This window comes from Egretta garzetta, unplaced genomic scaffold, assembly GCF_000687185.1.
Source record: "Egretta garzetta isolate BGI_Z169 unplaced genomic scaffold, ASM68718v1 scaffold9, whole genome shotgun sequence".
NCBI lineage: Eukaryota > Metazoa > Chordata > Aves > Pelecaniformes > Ardeidae > Egretta > Egretta garzetta.
The window spans coordinates 3,998,096-4,024,122 of record NW_009260763.1 but is presented as its reverse complement, the minus strand read 5'-3'; the positions used below and the strand labels follow the sequence as shown (position 1 = coordinate 4,024,122).

General features: G+C 39.5%; 1 protein-coding gene across 1 annotated transcript in view; it reads left to right on the top strand.

Annotated features, from left to right (window-relative positions):
* Window positions 1-25,509, top strand: part of CD109 (CD109 molecule) — a 96,203-nt gene extending 70,694 nt beyond the window's left edge. The window contains 10 exon segments of the mRNA XM_035901500.1: window positions 3,755-3,836; window positions 5,143-5,371; window positions 5,917-6,082; window positions 7,219-7,409; window positions 10,725-10,880; window positions 10,966-11,031; window positions 18,000-18,136; window positions 22,303-22,459; window positions 22,867-22,969; window positions 25,319-25,509. Of these exon segments, the coding sequence (XP_035757393.1) occupies window positions 3,755-3,836; window positions 5,143-5,371; window positions 5,917-6,082; window positions 7,219-7,409; window positions 10,725-10,880; window positions 10,966-11,031; window positions 18,000-18,136; window positions 22,303-22,459; window positions 22,867-22,969; window positions 25,319-25,509 (1,478 nt within the window).
* The last annotated feature ends 518 nt before the right edge of the window (window positions 25,510-26,027 follow it).

The window sequence follows — 26,027 nt, the reverse complement described above, 5'->3', positions numbered from 1 at the left end:
GAAAAGAAAGGTCAGGAGGAAGAGATGTGTTATGTCAACAGCTACTCTGAGGTTTGTAAGCAATCTACCATTCTTTGAAGGCTGAGTTTTGCTACCATAATTTTCTGAAGTTTTCCATTAACATATTCATTAAAGTTATTTCAAGGCAACTGAAAATTACAGGATTAAATGTCACATATACAAAACATTGTGTTACTTAACTTGTTCCTGGGGCTTTGAATTTAGTTACATGTTTTTAATACTGTAGTAGCCAAACCAGTAAGCATGCTGAAATATTTGTAACCTTAAGATAGGAAAGAACTACAATCTAAAAAATACTCTGTTTTTCACTTTATTTTAACAATTGATTTCAGTTGTTGCACTGATATATTTTAATGTAATCTTAGAGTTGAAATTTGTCTTTAGTTTGAGATGTAACTTCTGTAAGCTCAGTTTTTGAAAGGATTGTCATGAAGTTTAATTTAAAACAGACTTTATTTCACATGTCAGGATTCACTAAATACTTGAAAAAGTGACCTCATAATCCAAAGTAAATATAATTAGTTTCAAGGCTAAATGCTTGTGAGAAGAAGGGATCGTATAGCTAGCAGAGACTGGTATATGATCTTTGTTTTAGCAGTTTTTATTTACCTAGAACAAAGGCAAAGCAAAAGAAAAGTAGCCTTTTAAAAAAAAAATCCTTCAGCTGTGGGAATGACAGATCCCATCTTGAAATCACTTCTTCAGAAATAAAAAAAAAATCCTGGTCGGCCTGAAAACTTTGGTGCTAGACCCAAAGTGAGCAACAAGCTTGAGCAGTATTTCCAAGCTGTTTGAAACGTGAGACCCTTCAGTCTTTCACATATTTTTGAAGTCCTTTCCATCCTGATGTGCTCCTCTTTCAGCTTTGCTCAGCGAGTCTCCTACATCTCTTGGGTTCCAGCCAGTCCTCTGGGAGTACTGGTGTACATCTTCATAATAGGATCCTTCTTTTCCTTGCCTTTCCACTTGTATGTGTTGACATTTGAGGTATCGTTTTTCATGCCTGATTGAGTGTCCGTTGGAACGCACACGGTGCTTCACAGCCCCCAGGTCTCCTGTTCCAGCATTTCTGCAGGCCTCCCCGTGTTAGATGCGCTTGTGTTCGGAGACTTTTGCGTGACTGCAGCGGGTTTGGCGTTGAGAAGAAAGCAAGCAGACCGTAGGAAATAGTGGAGTGATCGCTCCATCCTCCCTCCCTGGTTCTGCTCATCTTTCTGATCCCTCCCAATCTTAACAAATTCTGAGATAAATTTATCTCTGTGTAAGGGCTGCTCAGCAGTCTTCTTAAGCAGGCTGTTGGTCTTAGTTTAGTGCTTTTACACTACCAGCGGGGTGGTGATTGTAATACTTACTGCTGTATATTGCCTGTTCTGCAAGGAAGCAGAAGATCTCAGTTTTCAGGCCTTGCAGTCAGATACTTTTGAAGAGGAAGCACTCTGTTTGTATATATACATATATTCGTGTTCCTTATGGCACATTATTTCGAGGCTTAAAGTTTGATGGTGACTTTTGCTTTCCTTGGTGAGGAATGCCACTCATTCCTTCTTTTTTCCTCCCACTCAAGAGTGTTTGACTCTTCAAAGTCATTAACTGAGATAACAGATTTGTCTGTATGGGAAAGATTCACTAGTTTTAATCATGTAATTAACCACTGTAGTTGTGTTAAATACATTATAAACCCCTTATATTTAAGTAGAAATTGTAATTTCAAACTATTCTAAAGAGACAAAACTAAACCCCTACTGGGGTAAGAGTTTATATGGGAAGGAGCACTGGTATACTGTAGCAGTTCAGATTCACATCTTTATATCTCTTCTATTATAGGAAGCCCCTGACTAGGACTTCATCTTACACTGAAACTTAGATTGAGGGGCCAGGCCATTTGTTCCTCAGTAATTAAGGTTGTGGTTCAGTCACTGTGTATCTATATTCAGAATAGTATGTAAGTGGTTGATTAATCCTTTATCAGTGAAAGCAAGGAACATTCTGCAGGGTGTTGTGGTTTAACCACAGGCAGCAATGAAGCCCCACACAGCCACTCGCTCGCTCCTCTCTGGTGGGATGGGGGAGAGAATCAGAAGAGTCAAAGTGAGAAAACTCATGGGATGAGGTACAGGCAGTTTAAGAGGTAAAGTAAAAGCCACGCATGCAAGCAAAGCAAAACAAGGAATTCATTCCCTACTTCCCATGGGCAGGCAGGTGTTCAGCCATCTCCAGGAAAGCAGGGCTCCATCATGTGCAATGGTGACTTGGGAAGACAAACACCATCACTCCAAAGGTCCCCCCCTTCCTTCTTCTTCCCCCAGCTCTTATACGCTGAGCATGATGTCATATGGTGTGGAATATCCCTTTGGCCAGTTGGGGTCAGCTGTCCCAGCTGTGCCCCCTCCCAGCTTCTTGTGCATCCCCAGCCTCCTCGCTGGTGGGGTGGAGTGAGAAGCAGAAGAGGCCTTGACTCTGTGTCAGCACTGCTTAGCAGTAACGAAAACATCCCTGTGTTATCATCACTGTTTTTAGCACAAACCCGAAACGTAGCCCCATAGCAGCTACTGTGAAGAAAATTAACTCTATCCCAGCCAAAACCAGCACACAGAGAGATGGTTGTAGTTGGATGGACCTCATGGGACGTATTTGTAAATTCCTTCATTTGTGTAGGACTTAATGATGGTTGCCAGAGGGTTTTCCTTCTGCCTGGCTGTTTCAGTATTGTGTCTGTATCTGTCAGGTGTTAGGCTAATAAATATACTTTCTTATAATAGCTAAAACAGTAAAGCCAAGGAAAAACACAAGGTGGGGTGAAAGAAGAAAAGATGTGTTGTGAAATGCTATAAATAGATAAAATTATTGTTCTGGATACACAAACAGCAAGCAAAATGTAAGGGAAGGAAGGCTTTAGATATCAGAAACTACAGTGAGTAGCATATCATAGGAAGCTCTGTGTTTCTAATGTTAACGAACTTTGGTTCTGCACTGAAGTCAGCTGTTGGGTAAGGATGCTGCTGGTGGTCGTGAGCAGAGAGTGAGCCCTTGGGGCCCTCTTATGGTAGATGTTCAGCAGTCAGGAGAAAGCTGCACTTGTTCTGGATACTGAAAAATCTCTGGATACATTTTAAATAGTTCCTTCTCAGGATCTTCAGGTCTCCTGAAATTTTTCACTTGTTTCAGAACAGCCTCTTCCAGCACACTTTTTCTGATAGCTAGTCCTTTGATTTGGCAAAAGCAAGCTGCTGAAAGGGTCTGGTTTTTCAGCAGCATTTGTAGCTTTGCCTGTGCCTTTGCCCTTCCCATTGGAAAGTACTTTATTTTTGCTTGTCCTTCCTTCCGCTAGAAAGATAGAGCGTTTCTGTAGGTGCACAACTCCAGCTCCCCAAAGTGACAAAGCACTGAACAGCTGCTCCTCTGCTCTGCGCTTGCTGCTGTGCCCCTGGAGCCACCGGGTTACGTGGGACTGCATCTCTGCACCGCGCTGTCGTGCTTGGGTGGCAGATCAGCAGGAGCTTCTGGTTCTGCTTTTGTAGATGGATCCTTTGTATTACTGCTGCCTGCTTTCTCATCATCTTCTGCATGGTTTTGTGTGATCCTACATATTTGGGAGATTTTTTTATGAAATACAAGCTCAAGTTCTGCCCTCCTCAGCCTTAGAAAGTGCCTCGCTTCACATCAGCAGACATTTTGTGCTGGAATCCGCATGAGAGGAAAGTGTTCAATACCTGTCTCTGCTTTTCCACTTCAGGCTACCAGAGAGAGCTGCTTTTCCAGAGGGATGATGGCTCTTTTAGTGCCTTTGGAAATGAAGATCCCTCTGGGAGCACATGGTAAGTAGTTCTGCCAGATTCACTGTGGAATTTGAGTATTTTAGATATTTTCCCTGCAACTAAAAATTTTTTGTGAAGCTGGTAAGAATTTCCAGCTGTATTAGCCTTCTGCCTGGTTTTCATTAGGTGTTTAGGCCAACTCTAAGGTCATTCTGCTGGACAACATGCTGTCAAAGCCATTATTAGGGCAAGGCTTTTTAATTTTGCAAAAGATGAATGATGAATTACTTCAGCCAGGGGAATAGCTTGGTCTGAAAGTTTTTCTGTTGCTTTCCTCAAAGGAATGAAGAATAATAATTACATGACTTATTCTTGCAGTTGACTGAAACCATTTAGGGCTGTGTGATCATCATTGCTTCAAATAGTTTTTCAGTTCTCTCCATACTGGAGGCAGAAGACTGACTGAGGCATTTCCTAGGGGGTGAACACAATTACTGGTGGGAAAAACTTGTCCTACTTGCTTCTCTTACACCTCCTTTCTTTGAGACTGTAAATACAGCTGCAAAAGCCTTTTCAGTGCTGAATTTCGCCCTGAGAAGCATAGTGAGCATAGTAGTGGAAGCTTGATAGAGAACAAGTCCCAGAACTTTGTTCAGCTAATCTGTGTTCAGTTAGTTTAAATATGTATTTCAGTACATGCTGCTGACTTTAAATAGAACCATCCCAGTTGCTGTGCCACTGATAGAGGCACTCCTGGAGTCAGTGAGCATCTCTCAGTGACATCAGCAGGATTTGCCTTAGACTCAGTATTGAGAAATTGGAAAATGAAAATAATTAATCTATACTGGAACTCTGGTACTTAAATAACACAGTGACAGGTTACATGAACGCACATTTGGCAAAGAAGGGAGTCAAAGCAGAACTTTGGATTGTTAATGAATAAAACGACAAAGGTTGTTTTGATGATATAATTGCAGGGATAATCATGATAATTGACATCACACTCATAACTGCATTACTTTGTAAGCTATGATTTTTGCTGCTTTAGCTTAGCAGCAGAAGGCAGGAGAGCAACATTTGAATAAAGATAAACATGTGCTGGCAGACTTGTAGTCTATAGTCTGTATTTATTTTTGGAACTTAACAGCTGCAAAAGGGATGATCTTTAGGAGCAAGGACATAGCTTCATTTTTTGGTGGATTAAGCTTAGTCTTCTTGCTTGTCTGGGTGACGCGTGTATTTTCTTCTGGGCTTGGGAAGTGTGTGTGGAACACCTTATGCATCACAGTATTCTTACATCATCTTAAACAGAAGAAGCTGTTATACATTGCTAATTTTGTCATATTTGATTAACCTTTTCCTCAAGGTTATCGGCTTTTGTATTAAGATGTTTCCTTCAAGCTCGACCATTCATAGATATTGACCAAGATGTGCTCACGGATACAGCTAAATGGATTGTCCGGCATCAGAAATTAAACGGAGAATTTCATGAGCCTGGGAAAGTGTTACACAGTGATCTTCAAGGAGGCACCAACAATCCAGTCACTCTCACAGCTTACATCATGTCATCCCTTCTAGGCTTCCCAGATAAACAGGTATTGGAATTCATAAATAGAATTCATAGTTACTGGAACGGTTCATAAATTGTCATACCACCTGGCAAACACTTTGTAGTTTAAGGAAATAGAGGAACATCTGAGCAGAGACTAAATTTAACCTGATTTTGTTAAATGTCCCTGTACTTTACCTTATCTGCCTCAGACAATACAAAGTTGTGCTGTTAGGCCCTTCAATTTTTGTGCCTTTGCAAAATCTAAAGGCCGTTGCTTTTAGCAAGAATATTGTTGTGGCTTTAGTCCAAGAACTTGCAAAGAAATTTATGGGGGGAAATATCCTTGTAGATATTAAGTCATTCCAGTCGATTTCATTGAGATTACTCACGTTCATAAAAGACAGTGCCAGATCAAAAGTTTGCCTTTGAGGTTCGTGCCTGTGACTCTGAAAAAGATTTTTAGTATTTCTTGGTTGTTATTTGGTGGTAGTAATGTTTTGGTTTATGTACAAATTTTTCTTTTAAATTGTAATATAACTCTCTATATTTTATTCACTGTACATTCTTCAATATGATCTTCATTTCCAGCATGTTTATGTCATCAAGAGTGCTACAAACTTCCTAGAAGATAAATTAGAAGAAGGCATTTCGGATAATTATACTTTGGCACTTGTGACATACGCATTGTCTTGGGCAAAAAGTCCAAAAGCAAAGGAAGCACTGAATATACTGAACCAGAGGGCAGAACACCAAGGTATTGCACAACTATCTTATACAGTTGTATAGATGGATTTTTGTTAAATTTAAAAATACCTATCATATATCTACAGTTGCATATAGAATTAGAGATTGAGAACCCTTCTTGTGAATCCAGATGTTTTGAGTATGATATAGAGAATAAGCTAAGAACTTCCAAGACAGTCTTAATGAGAAGTGTCCATAAATGAACGACACCTCACCACAAAGCTAAGCCTTTAGTCTCAGTTACTGTGTTCTTGATGGGAGCACTGTGGTGCTGTTGAAGAACATTACTTGACAGTTTTTCCATGTTACTATGTGCAGTTGTAAGGGCAGCCTGGTTAAAGAGAGATGGATGGGGTTAGCTATTCCAAAGTAGTTCAGATAGATCAAGAGGGCTTGGGAGGGCAATTAGTTAAAATCAGTAGCAGAGTGAAGAGTTGAAGGATTGGACTTTCTGTAAGACAATATAGAGGTGTGTTGCATTTTCTGTAGGGATCCATCATATCATCATGTTTAACTTCCAAGTTCAGAACAACTGAATTTTGTTGCCTGTTTTGGGGGAAGAACAGACCATATGGAGTATAAGAAGTGGAAGGTTTTGGTTCAAAATAGTAACTGTCCTCTTGAAAAATCCAAAGGAATTCATGTTCTAGCCCGGAAATGGAGCCTCTTAGGTGTCACTCTGTGTTTACTGAGATAGGCCTTTGGGACAGTCACTTTTGGAAAGGGAGGAAGTTACTTTTTTGGAAAGGTTCACTCAAGAATGAGCCCAGTTAGCAGCCATGCTGCCTGAGGTGCCTTCTCTAGTCCCAAAGAGGAAGGAGCACCCCAGCAACAAGGTAGCCTTTCCACAAGGATTCCTTTACCTGAACACTTCAGGCTGACAAGAAAAGGATCGATGTAAAGGTCACTGAAATCAATGGGAGTGACTATTTGGACTCCAGCTTTTTTTGTATCTACATCAGCCATGGCTGAGGAAGTGCTTAAGTCAGTCCTTTATGGGACACATGCCTAAATATTAACACAGTTTTAAAGAACCTTGCTAGATCCTGTGTGGAAGTGTTAAATAGGATGATTCCCTTAAGTCTTTCCCAGAAATCCAAAGACTCCAGTCTGTGGATCTGAGGATATTATTGGTTCTTCTTGCAGGAGAATTTCGTTTCTGGGTAACACCTGCTTCTGAAATTTCTGATTCATGGCAGCCACGGTCCATCGATATTGAACTGGCAGCATATGCTCTGCTCTCACACTTACATCAAGACAGATTAGCAGAGGGGATCCCTGTTATGAAATGGTTAAGTCAGCAAAGAAATCACCTTGGGGGATTTTCATCTACTCAGGTAATATGTTGTCTCAAGGGGCTGTGTTCTAATTTCTAAAGGAGCACTGTATATTTAAAAAAAGAAAAAGGGTATAATTTATTTTTTACATACGAATTGCTGAATTTTGTTTTCCTCTAACAGCCTTGGTTACATGCAGACTTACATTCTTTGTGATACTGGCGTCTTAAACCTGGACTACCGGTTTTAGTATTTTGGCAAGTGTAATAAAAAACAGAATTAGAAGGTCACCTTGATTATATAAAATACTAATAACAAAAGATCTTAAATTAAGAAGAAGTGATTCTCATAGAAAAATAATTAATCAGATTTTCCAAGCAAGTGTGATAAATATCTGTGCTTACTTTCTTTCCAAGGAGAGAAACATCTTTCTATTCTTTCCATATGTGGGTCCTCAAACTCCTGAAAGGCAGTTGACTAAGATAAGAAGGGGGAGTAGGCTTTAAAGATACAGTCTAACCTAGTGCCTCTGTTGGCAGTTGGTCTTAAGTTAATAATGTACTTTGTCCTCATTATTACGTAGATTTTTGGTGGACCATGAAATTTGGAAGATCTACATTATCTCCAGGAGGTTTCCATGTTATTGAAACCACATCTTGTAAGCTGTTCTGGAATCCAGAAAATTTATATAGCACTTTGAATTGCATTAATTTAAACTAGCTTTTAAATTAATTACAAATGCTGGCCACATTTCATCATACTGCTTGGTACCAAGCTGTACTGACTATCCTTCATTATTTTCACATGTTTGTTGGTATTAATCTGAGAGAAATTAGTTCTACTAAATAAAATGCAATTTAAGCCAGCCTGGTTCCCCTGAGGTTCTAGTATTTTTCTAATGTGTTAATTCTTGATTATTATTTGAAGAGGCTGACTGAAGCACTAAATGAGTTGAAGAAGCTTTCCTCTATTCTCTAGAAACCATTTTTACTTGAAGTTTGAAAATCCAGCAGTACAGCATTTACTCCTGCGGGTGAAGTTAAGAAATGGATTTAATCCTTTTTTCCTTCCATATTCTAAACTATTTTGATTTCAAAATTACTCCAATATATCTCTGGATGCCTTTTTTAATTTGTGGAAATGACCCCATGCTTTTTGTTAACTTCTAAGATTGCTTTAAAAAAAATATTTGGAGTGTTTTCTTCCCTGGGTTTATTACATTGGAAACTTAATATATTGTTAAACAATAAGTAGGCAAGTAATCAGTTGCATGAGTAAGTTGTAAGTTAGGGTATGATAACTCACTGCAGTTTATATATGTGGTATAGCTTACTATGAATTTGCAGTCAGTATATTTTGCTTTATAATGCTTTTTAAGTTTGAGCATAAAATGTACGTATCTCATATACACAAGAAAACAATCCATACAAAAAATAGCATATATATGAATGTAGATTTAAATGGTGGGGAAGAATAGAAAATTCTGCAAAGCTTGTGTTGCTGGGCAAGAGAGGCCTATGAGCCTGGGTTGAGAAGGTATTCCCTAACCTTTCAGGTCATGTGTTGGATGCAGCATTGTCATACTGAGCCATGCACCTCCTGCTGCAGCTGTGAATGTTCCCTGGTGAAAAGCCTTGGGCATGCCTTCTGCTATAGAGCATGCCCAGAGGCATGTTTATCTTCTCTGTAGGTGGTTCTTTGCCCTCTTGTTTTTCACTTGTGCTTTTGAGAGTCATTTGAGCCCAGGGCATAGAAGAGCTGTGACGTGGCCTTCAGCAATGGCAGACAGCATTTCTAGACATCTTGAACCCTGTCTCAATTTAGCACCAGGAAGGTAAACATGAGAAATGTAATTGTAAGGACTTGGAAAAGGCTCTTCCAGGTATTCCTTGGTTTCCACAACTTAGATAAGGACACGCGTATTTCTGCTTTCAGATGTTTACAGTCAGATTCTCCAACAAGATCTTACAGCTCCTTAGGTCTATAAGATAGATCAGATATATAGACATGATAGGTCGCTATAGTTTCATTCACTTCAGCGTGAAAGAAGTTTTGTAAGTTTGGGCTTCCAAGCCATTGATCTTCATCAGAAACTGACAGATGAGGAGTTGGAGTAAGGGCAGGGTCGTTCAGATGCTTTGTCACTGTCTTCTGCAAAGGAGTAACTGAAGATGCTCTTTCTTGGCCTCCTATTGAAAAAGTCTGCCACTTGCTCCAGACCATTAAATCTTCCTGTAGCCCATTAGTCGCATCTATTCTGTTGCACCACGTTAAGCACATTGTTTCTCATCAGCTGATCTTTCTGGATTTTAATCAGTGAAGCAAGTCATCTCAGGCACGGGAAGGAGAGTGGTTTCTAATCATTTAGAGTGAACAGGCAGCACTGTGCATGGCACAGTCACCATGTCGTGGTTAATGAGCTTCTGTTATATCAGAATTTTGTTGCTAGAAGTGAACAAATAAAACACCACTGTATGCCGAGCCTGCAAGGCCAATTCCTTCACTGTCACTGGTTAACAATAGGTGCAAAATGAACTACACAAAGAGCAAAAAGCCATGAGAAGCATTAGAGACATATAATTGATTACTGTATTTTTTTCCAGAAAACAGTGGATGTTAAAATTCTCATTCACTAAACTGTGCCGGACCAAATGTTCAAAAACTGCCTCTTGTGTTCAAAACCAGGAGAGCTAAGCCTGCAATCATGCACAAAGATAAACAAAAGAGAATTTTAGATATATATATGGAAATGTGTTTATAAGCATATTCTGCAGTGGTTACACAATTTCACAAAACCTTTTGATCAAATATAGAGTATAAAACCTGGGCTGAACCCCTTTGAAACTGTTGCCAGGTTCTGATAAATACTCATTTCAGGCTTTTTTTTTAACAAACATTAATCGTTTTTCAGACCTATAGCTTTTGCTTCGGTGGTCAAGATACCCTGAATAACTCCACTGCAGTACTGGATATTTAATGCATAGTCACTAAACGAATCTAGAAAGTAGCAGTATCATAACTTTCCTCACTGGCTTTCTCTTCATTGTCTGGTGTGGGATTCCGACTGTTGTGTCTATTGGTGTGTCAGGTCTTCCACATACCTTGCACAAGAGGGAAACTACCGTAGCTGGCTCCCACCTCATTCTCCACTGCATGTCACAGTAGCTAACTTGTCCTGTGTTGCCGTCCCTCTTCTGTGCTGGGATCCTTCATACCAGTGGAAAACCCAATGGAGATGTGGAGGTGGCTGCATCAAGACTCTGGCATAATCAACAAATGGGACAACGCGGGGACCACGAGCTCCCCCAAGGCATGGCCTATACCCATGTGCAGGCTTCTTCGGTTTAATACAGAAGGTTTTGTTTCTCTCAACAGGACACAGTGGTGGCCCTGCAAGCCTTGAGTCTATTCGCAACTCTCTCTACTGTAAGCAAACCAGAAATGGATGTAACAGTTACAGGACCTTCTTTGGAAACACCAGAAACATTTTCAATTGATACTCAAAACCGTTTTCTGCTTCAGACCAAGGAGGTACTGTAGAAAGCGAGGAATACTTCCGTAAAGTCTGCTGACAGAAAGTACTTTGAAAATACTGTTCTACTCATCTTTCTTTCAGATTGCACCTGCACAACCAATGACAATTGCAGTGGCAGCGAAGGGAACGGGATTTGCTGTCTTTCAGGTACACAATGCAGTTATTCTTGCTAAAGAAAGATATGCTCTCTATAAGCAAGGTATATTTTGGAAGCTTTATAAAACATGTTAATAAGAACAATCCTCTGAAATGTCTTAAATCGGTACCAAAGCAGTCTACTAACTGAAGAATGCTGTGAACGAAATATTGTGTGAGTGGACATATGCACAGAATTGTTTATGTCCAATGACCTGGTCTTTTAAGTCCTACTGAATGCCTGACAGTTTTGGGGGCACTTCTGTGGGCCAGGGCCATATCAGAGCAGCCCTGTCCTCTTGCAGAAATGCAGTGTCCATTTGCAGGACAAAGGACTGCAGTGGTACATTGACAGGCACAAAGGTCAGAGTAAAAAAGTCACGTGGCCCAGGCACGAACCTGTGGTGAGCTGTGGTAAGACACAGACCAGTACAGAACAAGATTACACTGCTAGTTATTAGAGTTGTTTTCCTCTTACTGCAGAGAATACAACAATAGTGCAAAAGCTAAAAAGAAAAGAGTATGATGGCCAGGTTCTCCAGCAATTTTTACATTGTTCTGAAATAGCATGACAGAGTCAAAAGATCCTGCAAACTGCCAACAGTAATAGATGCTTGGAATCAGCCAAAGGCGGGGGCATGGCAAAGAGTGGAAGGAGGTATAGTGATCCCATCCTGCGGAAGACTGCGTTTTGGTAGTATAAATTCAAACACCTTTACTTACATATAAACAAATTAAGCTGGGATCAGTGGATACTGTATTAAGAGCTAGCAGACCATAAATAGCTTTTTTATGCTTTTCAGCTGCATGCTCTTCCCCCATAACAGAGATTATGTTCTGAAGAAATTCTGCCTCCAAGATTTTCCCTAACCCTATGAGAAGTAGCATATGAGAAGACGACAGTTTTGGATCTGATTTGATATGGCCACTAATGGGTCTGTCTTCCCTGCTGTCCTGTCTGTGATAGTGGCTTAAAAACCACACAGTGAAAGAGAAGACCTTTGAAAAGCTATGGATAATACAGAAATATTAGTCTCTAAGCATGAGAGACTCATTTTACTGGAAGTATGTAGATAAAGTTATGATTGCTGAGTGTATCGCAAAACCAGAGTGAGTTCCTACTAGGCTCCTTCTAGCCGTATTTGAGAAAACTGAACTTAGGCTGCCTTTAATGGTCTCGGAGTTTTACGCCAGGTCAGATTCCATCGCAAGTTCCTTCCAGCCTGACCTTTACTTCAGTGTTCTTATGCATCTGGGAAACAAAAAAGCATGGTGATGGTTGGTAAATATGCTTTTGGATAAAAGACCTTTACAGAGAAACCTTCACAGCTGCCTATCAGCAGTGAACAGCAGCTAGAGATACACCTCATTTATTCAGTACCACTCTGCAAAACCCACGGTGCCATAAATCATGACCCATGTTTATTAATTCCCAGAAGTGCAAATGAAGTTTACAGCAGTAAAGTTCAAAAGTTTCAGAGGATAATTGTTCACACATCTGTGGTTTCAGTGTGTGTGTGCATGTGGAATGTAACAAAGTGGGGCTCCAGAACAGTTAAGACTATTTAACCTTAATCATTGTTGAGAAATACGCCCTCATATTAAGTCAACTAATTTGTCAGGCGAGCTGATCAAAAACTTTTCAGCAAATTGTTTCTTGCTGCAAGATGCTGATTTGTTGAAATGAATGCCTTTGGTGGAAACACATTGGTTCCAATTATGTTTTTGCCAGCAGGAAAATTTCACATCCAAACCAGCATGTCTGGTGAAGACTGAGCAGAAGTCTTCCACCCAGAATAGCCAGTAGTTGACTTTGTGGTCAGAGGGCTCCTTGGGGGTGTATAGCACCATGGTTTAAGTTCCTGGTTTGTTGTATGAACCTGCAAATGTGCTCCCAAATAGCTGGTGTTCAGGAACCAATGCCAGGTTATCTTCTTCATTTAGGTCACTGTGCTGTTGCCTTTTTTTCCTGCAGCTTTGAGTCGGAGATGCTGTGACTTGATTCAAAATATTGTACTTAACACACTGGAGTAGCTTCTCCAAAATTTGCTGGGATCAATTATTTCCTTCTGCTTCCTTTGGCAGGTCTGGTATTCTAAGAGAAAGAGCACTGATGCCATTTGAATGAGATTTCTCTTTTTCCCAGACATAAGCTAGATCTGGGTCGCATTTAATGAATCAGATAGCATATGACATTGCGATCACATTTCTTCAGCTGGGTTTCATTGTCTTAGGCCCGCCAAAGTACAGTGGTGAGATTCACTGTTATGGGATTTGACTTTCTGGCCAAATGTAGCATGTCAAAACAGTAATTCATTTAAATATCACAAAACACAAAATTTGGTCCATTAATGGAAAATGCTGCTTTCCCAACAGAATGGATTCTTAGAAAAAAAAAAAAACCACCACCTTTTTTTTTGTGAAATCTCTCTGTCTGTTTGTGCGAGTTGGCAGTGCATTCAGTCTTGACCCTGCAGGATCTCATAAAACGTATTTATTTTGGATGGTATAATTGCAAAAGCAGACATCTACTCGTAGCTTTGTGGTCCTGCTGTCAACAAAGTCTCCTTGCTCATCCCTTCATTATGTGGACACATACTATGGACGACCTAAAACACTGACTCTGCAAGAGGAAAGAGATGAGGATTGGAGGGTTAGGGTATGTGAAAGGCACTATCTTAGAGAAGGGAGTCGAAGAAGCGATCTTCCCTAGGTGGCCTGCTGGAAGTCTTGGAAGAAACAACTCTCTTGGTGTCTGGAACCACTGTGAACTGGGCTTGGCAAATGCCTCAAAAATTTGGCATGGCCTGTGCTTTCTGGAAGGAAGGAGAATGCCACTGAAATCCAGGACTAGCAATGAGGGGAGGGTGGGCAGGGTCAAAGGGGATGAGTATGGGCAAAGTGGATAGGTGAACAAGATCTCCTTGATCTCCCGGTCACATGTAGAAGGGGAGTGAGGAAAAAAATGAGAATTGCCTGTTAGTTGTTACTGAAATGCACTGCCCGTTTTTTTCACTCAGCATGTTTTTTACTAGACTTAGGTGAGGGACTGAATGTTATTCAGTGTGATGGTACTGAAAAAGGTACACTGTGGAATGCACACATACTGCTCCATTACAGTTTGAGTGGATACTAAGTAGTTGGAAAGGGACAGAAGAATATTGGAGACTATTTCATTGAATTCATGCCCTCAATCGAGCAGATTTGTACTGCTAGTTGAAGAACAAAAAGGATAGGGAAATACATTGATCAGGGTGTTATAAAAGAGTCGTGCTTTTTTGAAATGTAGTTCACTTGATTGGGTCAGATACTGTTACAAGCATCTCATGCAGAGGATTAGCTTTTAGTTTTCTCTTCTTGGGCCTCTCACCAGAACTGATTGCAGTATGACAAGACTGGACCAGTTCTGCCTTTAGCTTTGGCAGCTACTTCTTAAAAGAGTTAAGAAGAAATGCAGTTGCTTGTTTTGTTGATTTAATGCTAGTTTCCGTATAATGGCCTTAAAAGTGTTAAGAAGAAATGCAGTTGCTCATTTTGTTGATTTAATGCTACTTTCTGTGTTGGCCTTCTGTCCCCAAAGTAAAAGTGTATAAAGAAGGAGGCTTTAATTAAACTCTGTGTTGTGAAAAAGATTTTTCCTTCATTGTCATGAGAAATCAGGAAAGGAAAGTCAGACTGTAACAGCGATAACTTATTCCATGAAAATACTAGCTGATTGACCTGTTCAGTATGTGGTTTCAGACATCCTGCATTGGCAGTAAATTCCCATTCATTAGTTTTTTCTGGCAAAAGTTAAAACAGCTTTGTTTCTGTGATGACAGGTTGTTGAGGCACCGCCAGCTTGTCTTTACCAAACTTTCTGCATGCCTTTAACTGGCAGGCTTTCTAGATTGGCTTTGTCCTTGGTACTGCCTTCTCCTGCGGAGCAGTTGTACAGGATAAATCTTTACTATTGCACCACAGTTGTCCTGAGTGCTTGTACAGAATTGGCTTTGTACTTACACAGCATGCTAAATTCAGCAATGCAGGGCAGGGCAATGGCAATCATGTGTGTGTAGATAGAAAGAAAGAGCATAGCTTTCATATCAAGGAGTATGAGATGTAGCAGCAAAAGCAAAAATCAAAAACTAAAGACTGTTTGCACAGACTTGCTAGCTTATAACTGACTGCTAACCTATATCATGGACAACCTCCTGTCATGCCTTTAAATTTGGACTGGCAGTTTTCCATTTGCTGCCAGAAACTGTTGTAAAGGGACTCTGATTTTCCAGAAGAATTAATAACTCCATTGTTAGTTTGTATGTGAAAACTGTATGCAAACTTACTGTTCTGTTGTTGGTGAAAATCACTATTTTGCCAAATAATGTCAACTATTCTTTGATAGTAATATTTTCTTAGTTTCTTGTATTTGATTTTGTCATTCTGGGGTTTTGAAAGTTGAGCTTTCTGATTCATCATGCTGAAGTGCTGAGTCAGCAACCCATTCTGTTGTCCTCTGTCAGAGGTGGTGCCCATTTGTGCCACAGCAAAGGGATGCTGCAGTTACTGTCAACACTGCATCAGGTGTTAATCAGTCTGAAGTACCTTAGAATGTTTTCTCAGAGTTAAATTTCATTTTTGGTGACTTTTATTTGGTATAAGTTCACAAGTATGCTAGAGCAGATGTGCCGGGACAACTGTTATAGTTCATTTTCCTGTATCCCATGGTGGCCAGTAGAGAGAGGATGACCAATGAAGGCTACTAGAACAGGGCAAGCATGAAGTAATAGCTCACTGGTATACCTCCTTGCCCTTCACCAATTTGCAACACAGGGCCTTTCCAGTCCACAGGCCGCCTCTGCATGCCCTCTCTGGCTTGGTAGATATTTCCTTGATAGATTTTTTTTTTTCTTCCGTAAATATGTGACTTCAAAAATATTTCTAATTCTAGTTCTGCAGCTAATGGTGTATTTAATGAAGAAGCACTACCTCTTTCTCCTCTTGAATCTGCTCTCCTAGTTCTTGTATTTGGAGAGAAGGCATAAGAGGGACTGTGTTGGGTCAGAGCAAAGCTCAGTCTAGCCTGGTGTTCTGTTTTCCACAGCCGCCAGAGATGTCTGTCTTTCACCTCTTACTGTGTATTATTCGAGACCTTCAGCTGGAGTTAGTTTCTGTGGGCTTAGAAAATTTTGACTCCATGAAGTTGTCTATTTTGCCCTTGAACGCTTGTACAGTTTAGTATCTGCAACATCTTGGGAGAAGGAATTTCACAATTTAATCTTGTGTTGCATGTAAAACTTGTTTCCTATTAATCTTTCCCGTGCAGGTCATTATTATGTAGACCTTCTTCCAACTTACCTGTTTATGGCTGAATTTTCATCTATTTTACTGTTTCTTAAATGGTAAACAGATCCGGTAGTACTCAGTTCAAAACCTATTATTATGTACATAAAAATTCTTTCATTCTGCAACTCTTTGCAGTAAACCTAGTCTTTGCTACCTCAAATAAATTGGTATAATCAGAAAACTATCACATCAGGATTCACCTTGTTTTCTAAATCATTACTGATGTGTTTAACGGTGGCCACCCAGATTCCTTTAGGACCCCACTCCTTTCATATCCTACCCTTTATTCCTGTCTTTTAACAGCTCTTTGTCCCTTGGCAGCTTCTTTTGTTCTGGTACCTTTGGCTAGTTATCTTCCTAACCAGCTACATGCCAATGTAACATCCAGGTAGCTTATCCTAGACAGCTGTGTTGTCCATGTTTTTTCATATGATTCAGGTAGCTGGTGGGTTTATAGCAACAGCCTATTATCCAACATGTCATATTTACTCATTTGTCCACTAATTTGACTCTTTGTTATAGTTCCCTTTCTGGTCCAGATACTGAGTTTACTTGATATCCACAGTTCTCTGGACCCCCAGTACTCTTCTAAAAATTGCTGTCACATTTGACATCCTCCAGTCTGGTACCAAGGCAGTGTTAAAGAAACACTGCACATTGTGATTCAGCTGTTTCTTTACTTCATCAGGTTCAATTCTGTAGGCAGTGCAGTGTGGTTTTTTACTGTCATGGCTGATAAAGTGAGAGTACTCATTGGTTGCTCAATTCCAGCTCCGGCATTTCTGCTTTGGCTGTTGGCATTGGTAATTTTATAGGATATTGAGACAATCAGGCTATCTCCTAATTATTCAGACCTCTTTTAAGGGCTTCTGGTTTCACTACTCTTCTACCACTGTTTCAAGCATCTTATAGACGTCTACACTAGAAGGATTGTAAACTTGTCAAACAGTGCCTAACAGATGGGCTTATTTCATATGTTACTGTCCCCCACTGGACATCCTGTCATACTTCCTCACTTGGCTCACTTATCAGAGCCTGGCAGTTGCTGAGCAGAAAGGGTGAGAGCTTTGTCCTTGAGGCAGACCAAAGACTGTAGCTTTGTCTTTGCACAGGTGAACGAGATGATGGAACTACTTACTTAACTGCAAGAAAACTGTGTTGCTCTGAGTGTGGAGTAAAATGCTATTTGTCATTTGTTTTGAGTGTATGTATGCTGTGACATGAAGACTGAAGACAAATTCTGTACATATGCTATGTATTAGCTCCTGCTCTGCTTCCATATGCAGCCTGTCTCTTTTAACCCAGTGGGTGTCGAGCTCTGAAGTTTGCCTTTGTTCATCCCATTTCAGGCTGTCAGGAAGTAGCTGCACATGTTATAAACCAGCAGACAACAAGGGAGAAAATTGCTGGTTGTCCTAGAGCTCCCTTGCGCTTGCCTCAATTGCGTCCTGCTAATTGCATTGGTTCTGCTGCATTAGAAAGTGTTCACAAAGGATATTTCTTTTGGAAAATTCCTGTGAATCTCATGTGTGCAAGACCATGTATCCTGTCTCATGTGAGCACTCGTCTGGCGTTATACTGTTGCAAACGTAGTGTTTTAACCCTGCAGGTTTCCTTTACATATGTCATCTAATGTCTCTACTTGCAATCCACAGCTCAATGTGATTTACAACACAAAACACACTGATCACAGGCTCAGATCTGTCCAAAAACAAGAAGCCTTTGACTTGAATGTTGATGTAAAGGATAACAAAGATGATAAAAACCATTTGACCTTGAATGTGTGCACAAGGTAGGTAATTCAGTTGGAGCATCTCATACACCTCTTTGTTTATACAGCTTTTAAATTATTTAAAATGAGCTAAGTTATCCCTTTGTATGGATTTACTAATGTATGGGGTATAAACATATAACGTAAGAGAATAAAATAATTACTTTGTAAAAAGAGCAGTAGTTAAACTAAGAAGCAATTCTTAAGTCAATGAACATAGTGATAGATCTTTTGTGCAAAATTGTTGCTGGCCAGGTCATATTTTTTTACTGCTATGCATAAACACAGTGGTACCCTAAATGTTAGAGGCATACGGAAGAGGTTGTGTGAAATACAAGGAAAAGCTCAAAGGCTTGTTTGGTGCAAGTGCTTCTTAGCTATATGGAGAACTGTGGGTGGTCTTGAAAATTGAACCAATATCTTTCACATTCTAACTTATAGTAACAGACTGTGACAACTGCCCATTACTCTTACTTTTTGTGAACAGAATGCTTTGCTTTTGATCTCTTTTTTTGTAAAAAGAGAAGGAAGTTTTGAAGTGCTGAAAACACCATATAGAAATAGAAGTAGTCATTCTTTGGTCATCTCTATTAATAAACTTTGCTTGGAACAATTCTGGCAGGAGTCAGAATCTGTGTTTACATAATGATAAATTCAGCGGGGGTTTTGTCTTATTGTGCAACTATCTCTGTGGTCTTTCATTTACCGATATGTCTTATGGTTATGAATTTGGTAATATAATATAATGTAAGCATAATTCTAGAGTTGAAAGAGGTGATGAGTTTTCCGGCCAGTCTAATTCTGTTATTTCTGCTGAATAAGGGAGGAGGGCGGGTGCATCTGGGATGATGTTTCTTGTTCAGTAAACACCTACTTAGAACTGAGCTGAGACTGCTGAAGCATCATCTCAGAGACCACAGAACAGTCACCAGATGTTACGTGGATGGAATTTGGATCAGATGAGAATGGGTGACATTGAACAGTCATATTGCATATTCCTAGGTCAGCCAGTCATTAAATCAAATTGTTTCTTCGGCTGCTTTGCTGCCTCATTATCACTTGCTGTGAAAATGTTTATACATGTATTTAAAAGAAATATATGAAGATGTGTGTTCTCTCACAGTTTCTTCAGTATGCACTTCTTATTGTTGTTAAAGAGCACTGCGTATTTCACAGAAAACCCCATAGGACATTGTATCTCTTTATATATATTAATGGTTTTTACCTTCTGTTACCTACAAGGGTGTTGAGATGATTACATTCTTTGTATATTAGGATTTCATCTGTTTGTGAATACTTCCTCTAGAAACACTGTTTTCTTCTTGTGACATTATAATAGCTTCTAATGGCTTCTTTGTAAATGCAAGATTTGCAGTGTACCACCTGATCCTTTCCTCCACATCCTCTTTTTGTTATTTATTTAAACTTTAAACGTCGTATGCCTAGAACTATTTTTATGCTCTGCCTACCACAAGGGGCCTGTGACTGGAGATGGAGCCTCTAGGTGACACCATCATACAAATAATTGGCTATAGTGAGTATGATTTTGGTACAGAGAGGATTGATTTAATCTGGGAAATAGCCAGCAGGCACAAAGCCAGCATCCTGTTTTTATGTGTTTCTGGTAACCAATTCAGTGATACAGATGGTGGGCAGGAACACTGGAATACACGAGAGCTCTTGAAATAGAATGGGCTTTTTCTCTTTTAAAGTTTTCTATGAAGTGTCAACAACTTTCTAAAGTCCAGCACAAACTCCTGACATGTAAAGGGCTTACATGATAGGTCTGGGATAAGTCTTGGCTGAGCATTCTGATTTTCTAGATAAGACCTTTCGCTCAGGAATCCACACAGGAAGGACTCCATCTCTCTGTGAAGGCTCTAGGGTGATGATGTTTTAATTGCAAAGTGTTCAAAGAACAGGGGAAAATCTAGTGGCATTATGAAACTGCCCCAGGAGAATATGTGGAACATTAAGATCCATCAACTCTTATCATGGAAAGTGGACTGGTATAAGTTCTAGTAAGTCTGTGTTTCTGTTCTTTAGGCTGAGACTTTGTATCTGGTTGCTTGGCTTGATAGACTAGTCATCCTCTTCTTTTTTTCCCCTATACATTGTATATAATATATGCATTATCTATATTAAATTCCGGAATTACTTTAAAGTTGGTATATTTATAATCTTTACAGCATGATGTGTCTTTCTGGTAGAGAAACCAAAGTAGGCACATACAGAAAGACTGCTGAAATATCAACCAGTTTAGCTAGCTGTGGGTATGCATAGTCAGGGAATGGAGGCTGCAGCTTTGCAATTTTCTCTAATCTGCAGAATATTCCACCTTCTTTCAACGAGCTTGATAGTGATTGGCCACAGTCATCTCAAGTGGGTATTGTTTATGACACTGGAGCAGATGATATGTCATTCAGATTGAACTGATTCTTGGTCAGAAGAGCTAACTCGCTGTCTGGGAGGCAAATACCCAGGGCTGCCAGTTTCTTCTCTGGTCAGTCGTGTTGCTCGAATACCATTTCCAGGCATGGGAAACTGATTGCTGATGGTTCTACTCACTCTCTTGTTTATGCTTTCTGCCTACACTAGCTTGGTGTTGTTTTCTTCTCTTTGCATCATCTACAAGAGTGTCTCACACAAATCTCATATTGCTGAAGAGCTGAAACATAAAATTCAACTCAAAAGGTTGTCAGTTCCCTTCATGTACAAGTTTCAAGTCTTCTTTCTTTTTCTTACTGGTCATTCTTCTTGCATGGTGATTTTTTTCTCTTTTTTAGGAGACCATGGAGTTGAAGAGGTGATACCAGGAGCCACCCCCAAAGCTGTCTCTCTTCTTTGTTAAGAGGGCCAGATCCTCATAACTTCTAGGGATCTATCTTATTCACTTCTTAACAATACCATGCTGGTTTGGTTACCTGTTGGTATTTTGGTAGCATCCCAGGCTGGCTAGACAGCTTGGGTATTTTCCTCCCCTCTTATTGGTAATTATGCAGAAATAATTATATCCAGTTCCAATTCAGTTATTTGTTTTCAATAGCAGCTACTTTGGCACAGCACATCATCCAACAGATGGTTTCATTTGTTTCTAATCTCATGAGCCAACTGAAGTCAGCAGTTGTGCTCTGATTCTTTCAAAGTCATATCTGTGTTCAATCAGCTGTGCTGCCAGGCTTAACAGCATTGCTTTGAAAGCAAGTCTTCCCCTTTTTTAATCCATCCAGGTCTACAAAGAAATAGTTTTATCCAATTATTTTCAACTACTTCAGGCCTTCAAAATGAGGATTGGAGACACTTATATTCTATTATAACAATTCACCTTCTATGCCAAGGGGGGGGAAACCTCTTCTGCCACCTACTTTATTTAAAGCAATACAGTCTTTTGCAGGTCATTTAAGTATCACTTGTAGCACAGAACACCATAAATATATTTTGATAGTTCTGTTGTGCTCCATAGTGTGTAAGGCTTGCTCAACAGAGCAAAGCTTTTTAGTCCAGCATCTGATTCTCGTATTGGAAGAAGATGTAATAATAAGTATTATTTAGGGAAAAAGAAGGAACTCAACTTATTAAATCTTCTTTTTCCAAAACTGGATGAGTAACATGGCCGTGCATTTTCAAACTGGAGCTTTGAGAAATAATCTCATGATGACTTTGTTAATGGAACCGTCAGTCTCTGTGAAGGAAATATGAAAAGATTTAGGAGACTTTTTCGGTGCATACCTTTATCTCGCCCTCCAAAAAGGAATAAAAGCAAAACAATGCATCCATAAGAGGAAATATGTATATTTCAGTTCAAGAGTTCCTACAGTGGTTTCTTAATTACTACTTTAGAAACATGTGTTTAATTGTAGTATTTCCTGCCTATTTGTGATGTAAGCCTGCACTTACAGATGCCAGTGGAAAGCTCCTAGTGATGTCAATGTAGTCTCTCATCTGACTTATGCACTGTAGTTTTCTCAGTGCTAAACCTGCTTTTGCATATGTGGTTGAAATTATCAAGTAGAATAATTATTGTCTTTTTATCATAAGAAATTTTCTTGTCGGCATTTTGTTCCATTTGTTTCTTAAGTATTTGTAAGCATTATTGCTTCCATAGCTGGGATTTAATGATCAGTTTCTTTGGAGAGTGGACTACTGTATTTCTACTAAAAGTTTCTGTGTCTCTGTGTTTTGAAAAGGTACTTGGGTTCTGGCACAGCTCCCAGTAGTGGTATGGTCCTCATGGAGGTTGGCTTGCTTAGTGGTTTCTCCGTGTCACCAGATTTCATTCCATTAGACAATACAGTCAAGAAGATGGAAAAGGACAATGGAAAAGTCAACCTATACTTAGACTCTGTAAGTTGAAAATAACAAAAAGAAATGTGTTTGTACTGATGTTAATCTTGACTCTGCCATTGTTTGGTTTAAATTTGGAAAGACATTATGATTGTATTCTTTGGGGCAGTCGACATCTGCTATTCACATTGAATTAATAGTTCCACTGGTTTTAGTGAGACTGATTGGGTAGGTACAACTCAGTTATATTTGTAAGGGGTTTCTAGATTAAGCCTCTTAAAATCACATATAAGGCAGACATTTCAAGAAGTCTGTAATTTGGCCAAAATGTGATAAGCATCTTTATATGCATCCTGACTCCAAGTCTTTAGAAATTAAGGGGACTATTGCTGAGCTAGAAGTCCTTACCTCTTCCATGAAACCACCATCACCAGGGTTCTCAGGATGTTTCTTTTCTGTTTTTCTAGCTAAATGAAACACAGGTTTGTGTGGATATTCCGGCTGTGAGAGACTTCAAAGTGGCAAATATCCAAGATGCTTCGGTGACTGTAGTGGATTACTATGAACCTAGTAAGTGTCAGTCATTCCAGATGGATCTTAGTGATTCAGAAGTTTAAAAGAAAGTTTCTTTTAATGGAAATAGGACAAATTCTAGTGAAGAGAAAGCCACATTGCACTGAAGTTTACTTTTTTCATTAAACCGAAGCCCTTTTGGACATTGACATGCCAAATTTTCTGACAAATAGTAGTGTTTTTCCATATACATGTTTACTGTCCTAATGGGTCGGTTCCTCAGCTGGTGTGAATTGTCATAACTTAATTGTCAGCTGGTATAAATTGGCTTCAGTCTGGCCCAATGTGTTCCCAAAACTACCAAAATGAAGCAGGAACTTCACTGTGGTTCATCTAACAAGTTAATGATTATCTTTCAAGTAGCTTTTTCATCTGTTTCTTGTTTAAACTTAAGAGTCCTTCACTGGAGAAAATGCCAGTGTTTTGATTCTATAGTTATGTAAATAAGACGCACCCGGGAAAAACAGTTTCAGAGTTTTTTGGTTTGGGTTGTGGTGTTGGTTTTTTTTTTTTTGTATAGAGTGTGTTTTAGAGAAAGGCAGCAAAGTACAAAGCTCTTGGGTAAAATGAAAAGCAAAGAAAGCTTACAAGCTGCTGGAGAAGATATTAGAGAGGTTTTCATTACACCAGCCAGCTGAAACATTATTAAGGATTTGGGCTTGGTTTGAGATAAGGCACATAAAGTTGTATAGACAATTTTCTTCACATCGGTTTGTTTTAGCACAAGGCAGAAGACAACCAAATATGCTATGATGTGTACTACTTTGGCTTCAGGAAGATCACATTTATTCTATGTAGGCTGAAATGTTTGTTCAATCACAGAAGTTTGAACTCAAATAGGAAATTAGCAGATGTAAAGAAACTGTCCCATTAACCTAGAGCATGTTTTAAGTCCTAGTGGATTGACAAATTAGAGCAATTTTAGTTTGAGACAAATACGTAATACTTAGAATCTATGGCCAAAATGAATTTCCAAGTGCTTCAATGACTAGGAGAAGAGCCCAGGACCTAGCCTTTTGTAAGAAAGCTGTTAGATAGGCTAATGAATACATGTGTAAAAAAGTGACATATAAATGCACGTGTGTAAATAGTTTTATTCTGTTTAAACACATCTGGTGTCTATAAACTATCAATTAATAAATCAATATTAATTTAAATGTATGAATTATTATCCTTAAGGACTAAAATTTATATGATGTAATCAGTGCTGCAATAGAATATCTTTAAGAGCAAGATTGCTTCAAATACTATTTTACAAGATGCCATTCCTATTTCTATGTAGCACAGACGTACTATTGGTCAACATATATACATATGCCATGATTCTGGGTTCTTCTGAGGTAACTCCTTCCTATCTCATACAGGAATGTGCTTTTATTTTAATCTATTATTTTCCATCACTCTCAACATTGATGACCCAAACTGCAGGTGTATATTTTATGTGATGGTGGCAGTCAGATTCATGTCATATTCAGAGCTAGGAAATGTCTAAGGATTCCTCATGCTCTGGCATTTATCAAAAAGTTAACATGTGGCAGATACTACAACTGGTGTAGGTGGAAGAACTGTTTTGGATGCCAATATAGCAGCGCCAGCAAGGAGGTCTGCCAGGACTAATATACACAGCTACTCAGTACATTCAAATGGCTGCGCTGCTTCTCTCACCTGACTTTGTTCAGAGCTAGTTGAGTGTCACTGTTGGGTAAGCGTTATGCCCTGTAAAGGTACATCTTATATTTTTTTTTTTTTTCATATCTTAAGGCTTGAAAGGGAACCAAATGTAATTTCAGTTAAAAAATACTACTAATAAAAAAGGAAATTACTGTGTCCCTAATTGGAATGAAAAAACCTTCAAACCGCAAAACCACTATGGGAATGAAACTTTGCAAAAGCTTTTTCTGTGAGCAATTACAGAAGCTCCCAAACATAATAGTGAGAGAGAAAGTGCCAGTTCTGAGAGACCTAGCTCTTAAATGTAACCTGCCAGGTGAAGCTTCCCAGTTCCTTCGTCATAGGGGTTACTGTGTAGGTAGGAGCAAAGTTCCTCGTAAAATGTTTGACCGAGGTTTCTGAAGAGATTGGGTCTAACAGTTGAGACTGAGCTTATGAAATTGTGCCTTTCCCCAGGCATTTGCCTGAATATATTGAGAACATTCTGAAGTTTTGGGAAAAGAACGAGGATTAATGCCTAGGCTTAAACGCCCACTTTGGGAAGTATTTTGCAGTGTATGATGAGGGCTGCATCAGAGTTTAGTACATCCTTTAAAAATGCTTTCTTGGTGAAGGTAATTTGTTGGTTAGTTCTCAGAAGTTCATTAACTGATGTTAACTACCCTTTCTGAACAGGGAGAAGAGCAGTGAGAAGCTACAATTCAGAAGTAATGCAAAGTATAACCCCTTGTGACTTCTGTGAAAGTGATTGCAGTCTTTGCCTCCGAGATGGTTCTCCAGCTTTGCTTCAGCACTCCTCGTTGGCCTCCTTGTTCTCTGTGCTATTTGTCCTTCATGTAAACTTGCTGTGCAGTTGGGTGCTGTGAAAGGAAACAGATTATGCTTCACAGCTAAGGTTTCCATAAGTTATCCAAAGAAAATTTTATGTTCAGATACCAGCCTGTCTTTAGTGATTACAGTGACCAAACTCCTGCTGCGTTCGGGGAGAGCTGGGCTGGCCCATATGGTAAATTTCTGGCTGTGCCAGAAAACTTCTTTAAGTGTCTGCTGGAAAAACTTTCCAAGTGCTAGTTTCATACTGAAGTTATTTTCTGAAGAAGCACAGAGTCAACGAAGAAAGCAGTCTGAGAAAATACAAACCTAGCTCCATGTTCCCTCTCCCTTTTCATCCCAGCTTTCAGTTGTGCTTGTCTTTTAGGGACATATGTTAGTTTACCATGCTTTTCTGGAACGCTATCTGCTTCTCCATTAGGGTGTTGGTAAGCAGAGTGCTGGGATCTTGGTATCAGAGCTCACTTTGTTCTGTTCTGCAGACATGACACTTGACATTAATACTGACTTTTGCTGTATGTTCTCATGGGAAATAATATGAAAAATAAAAGGA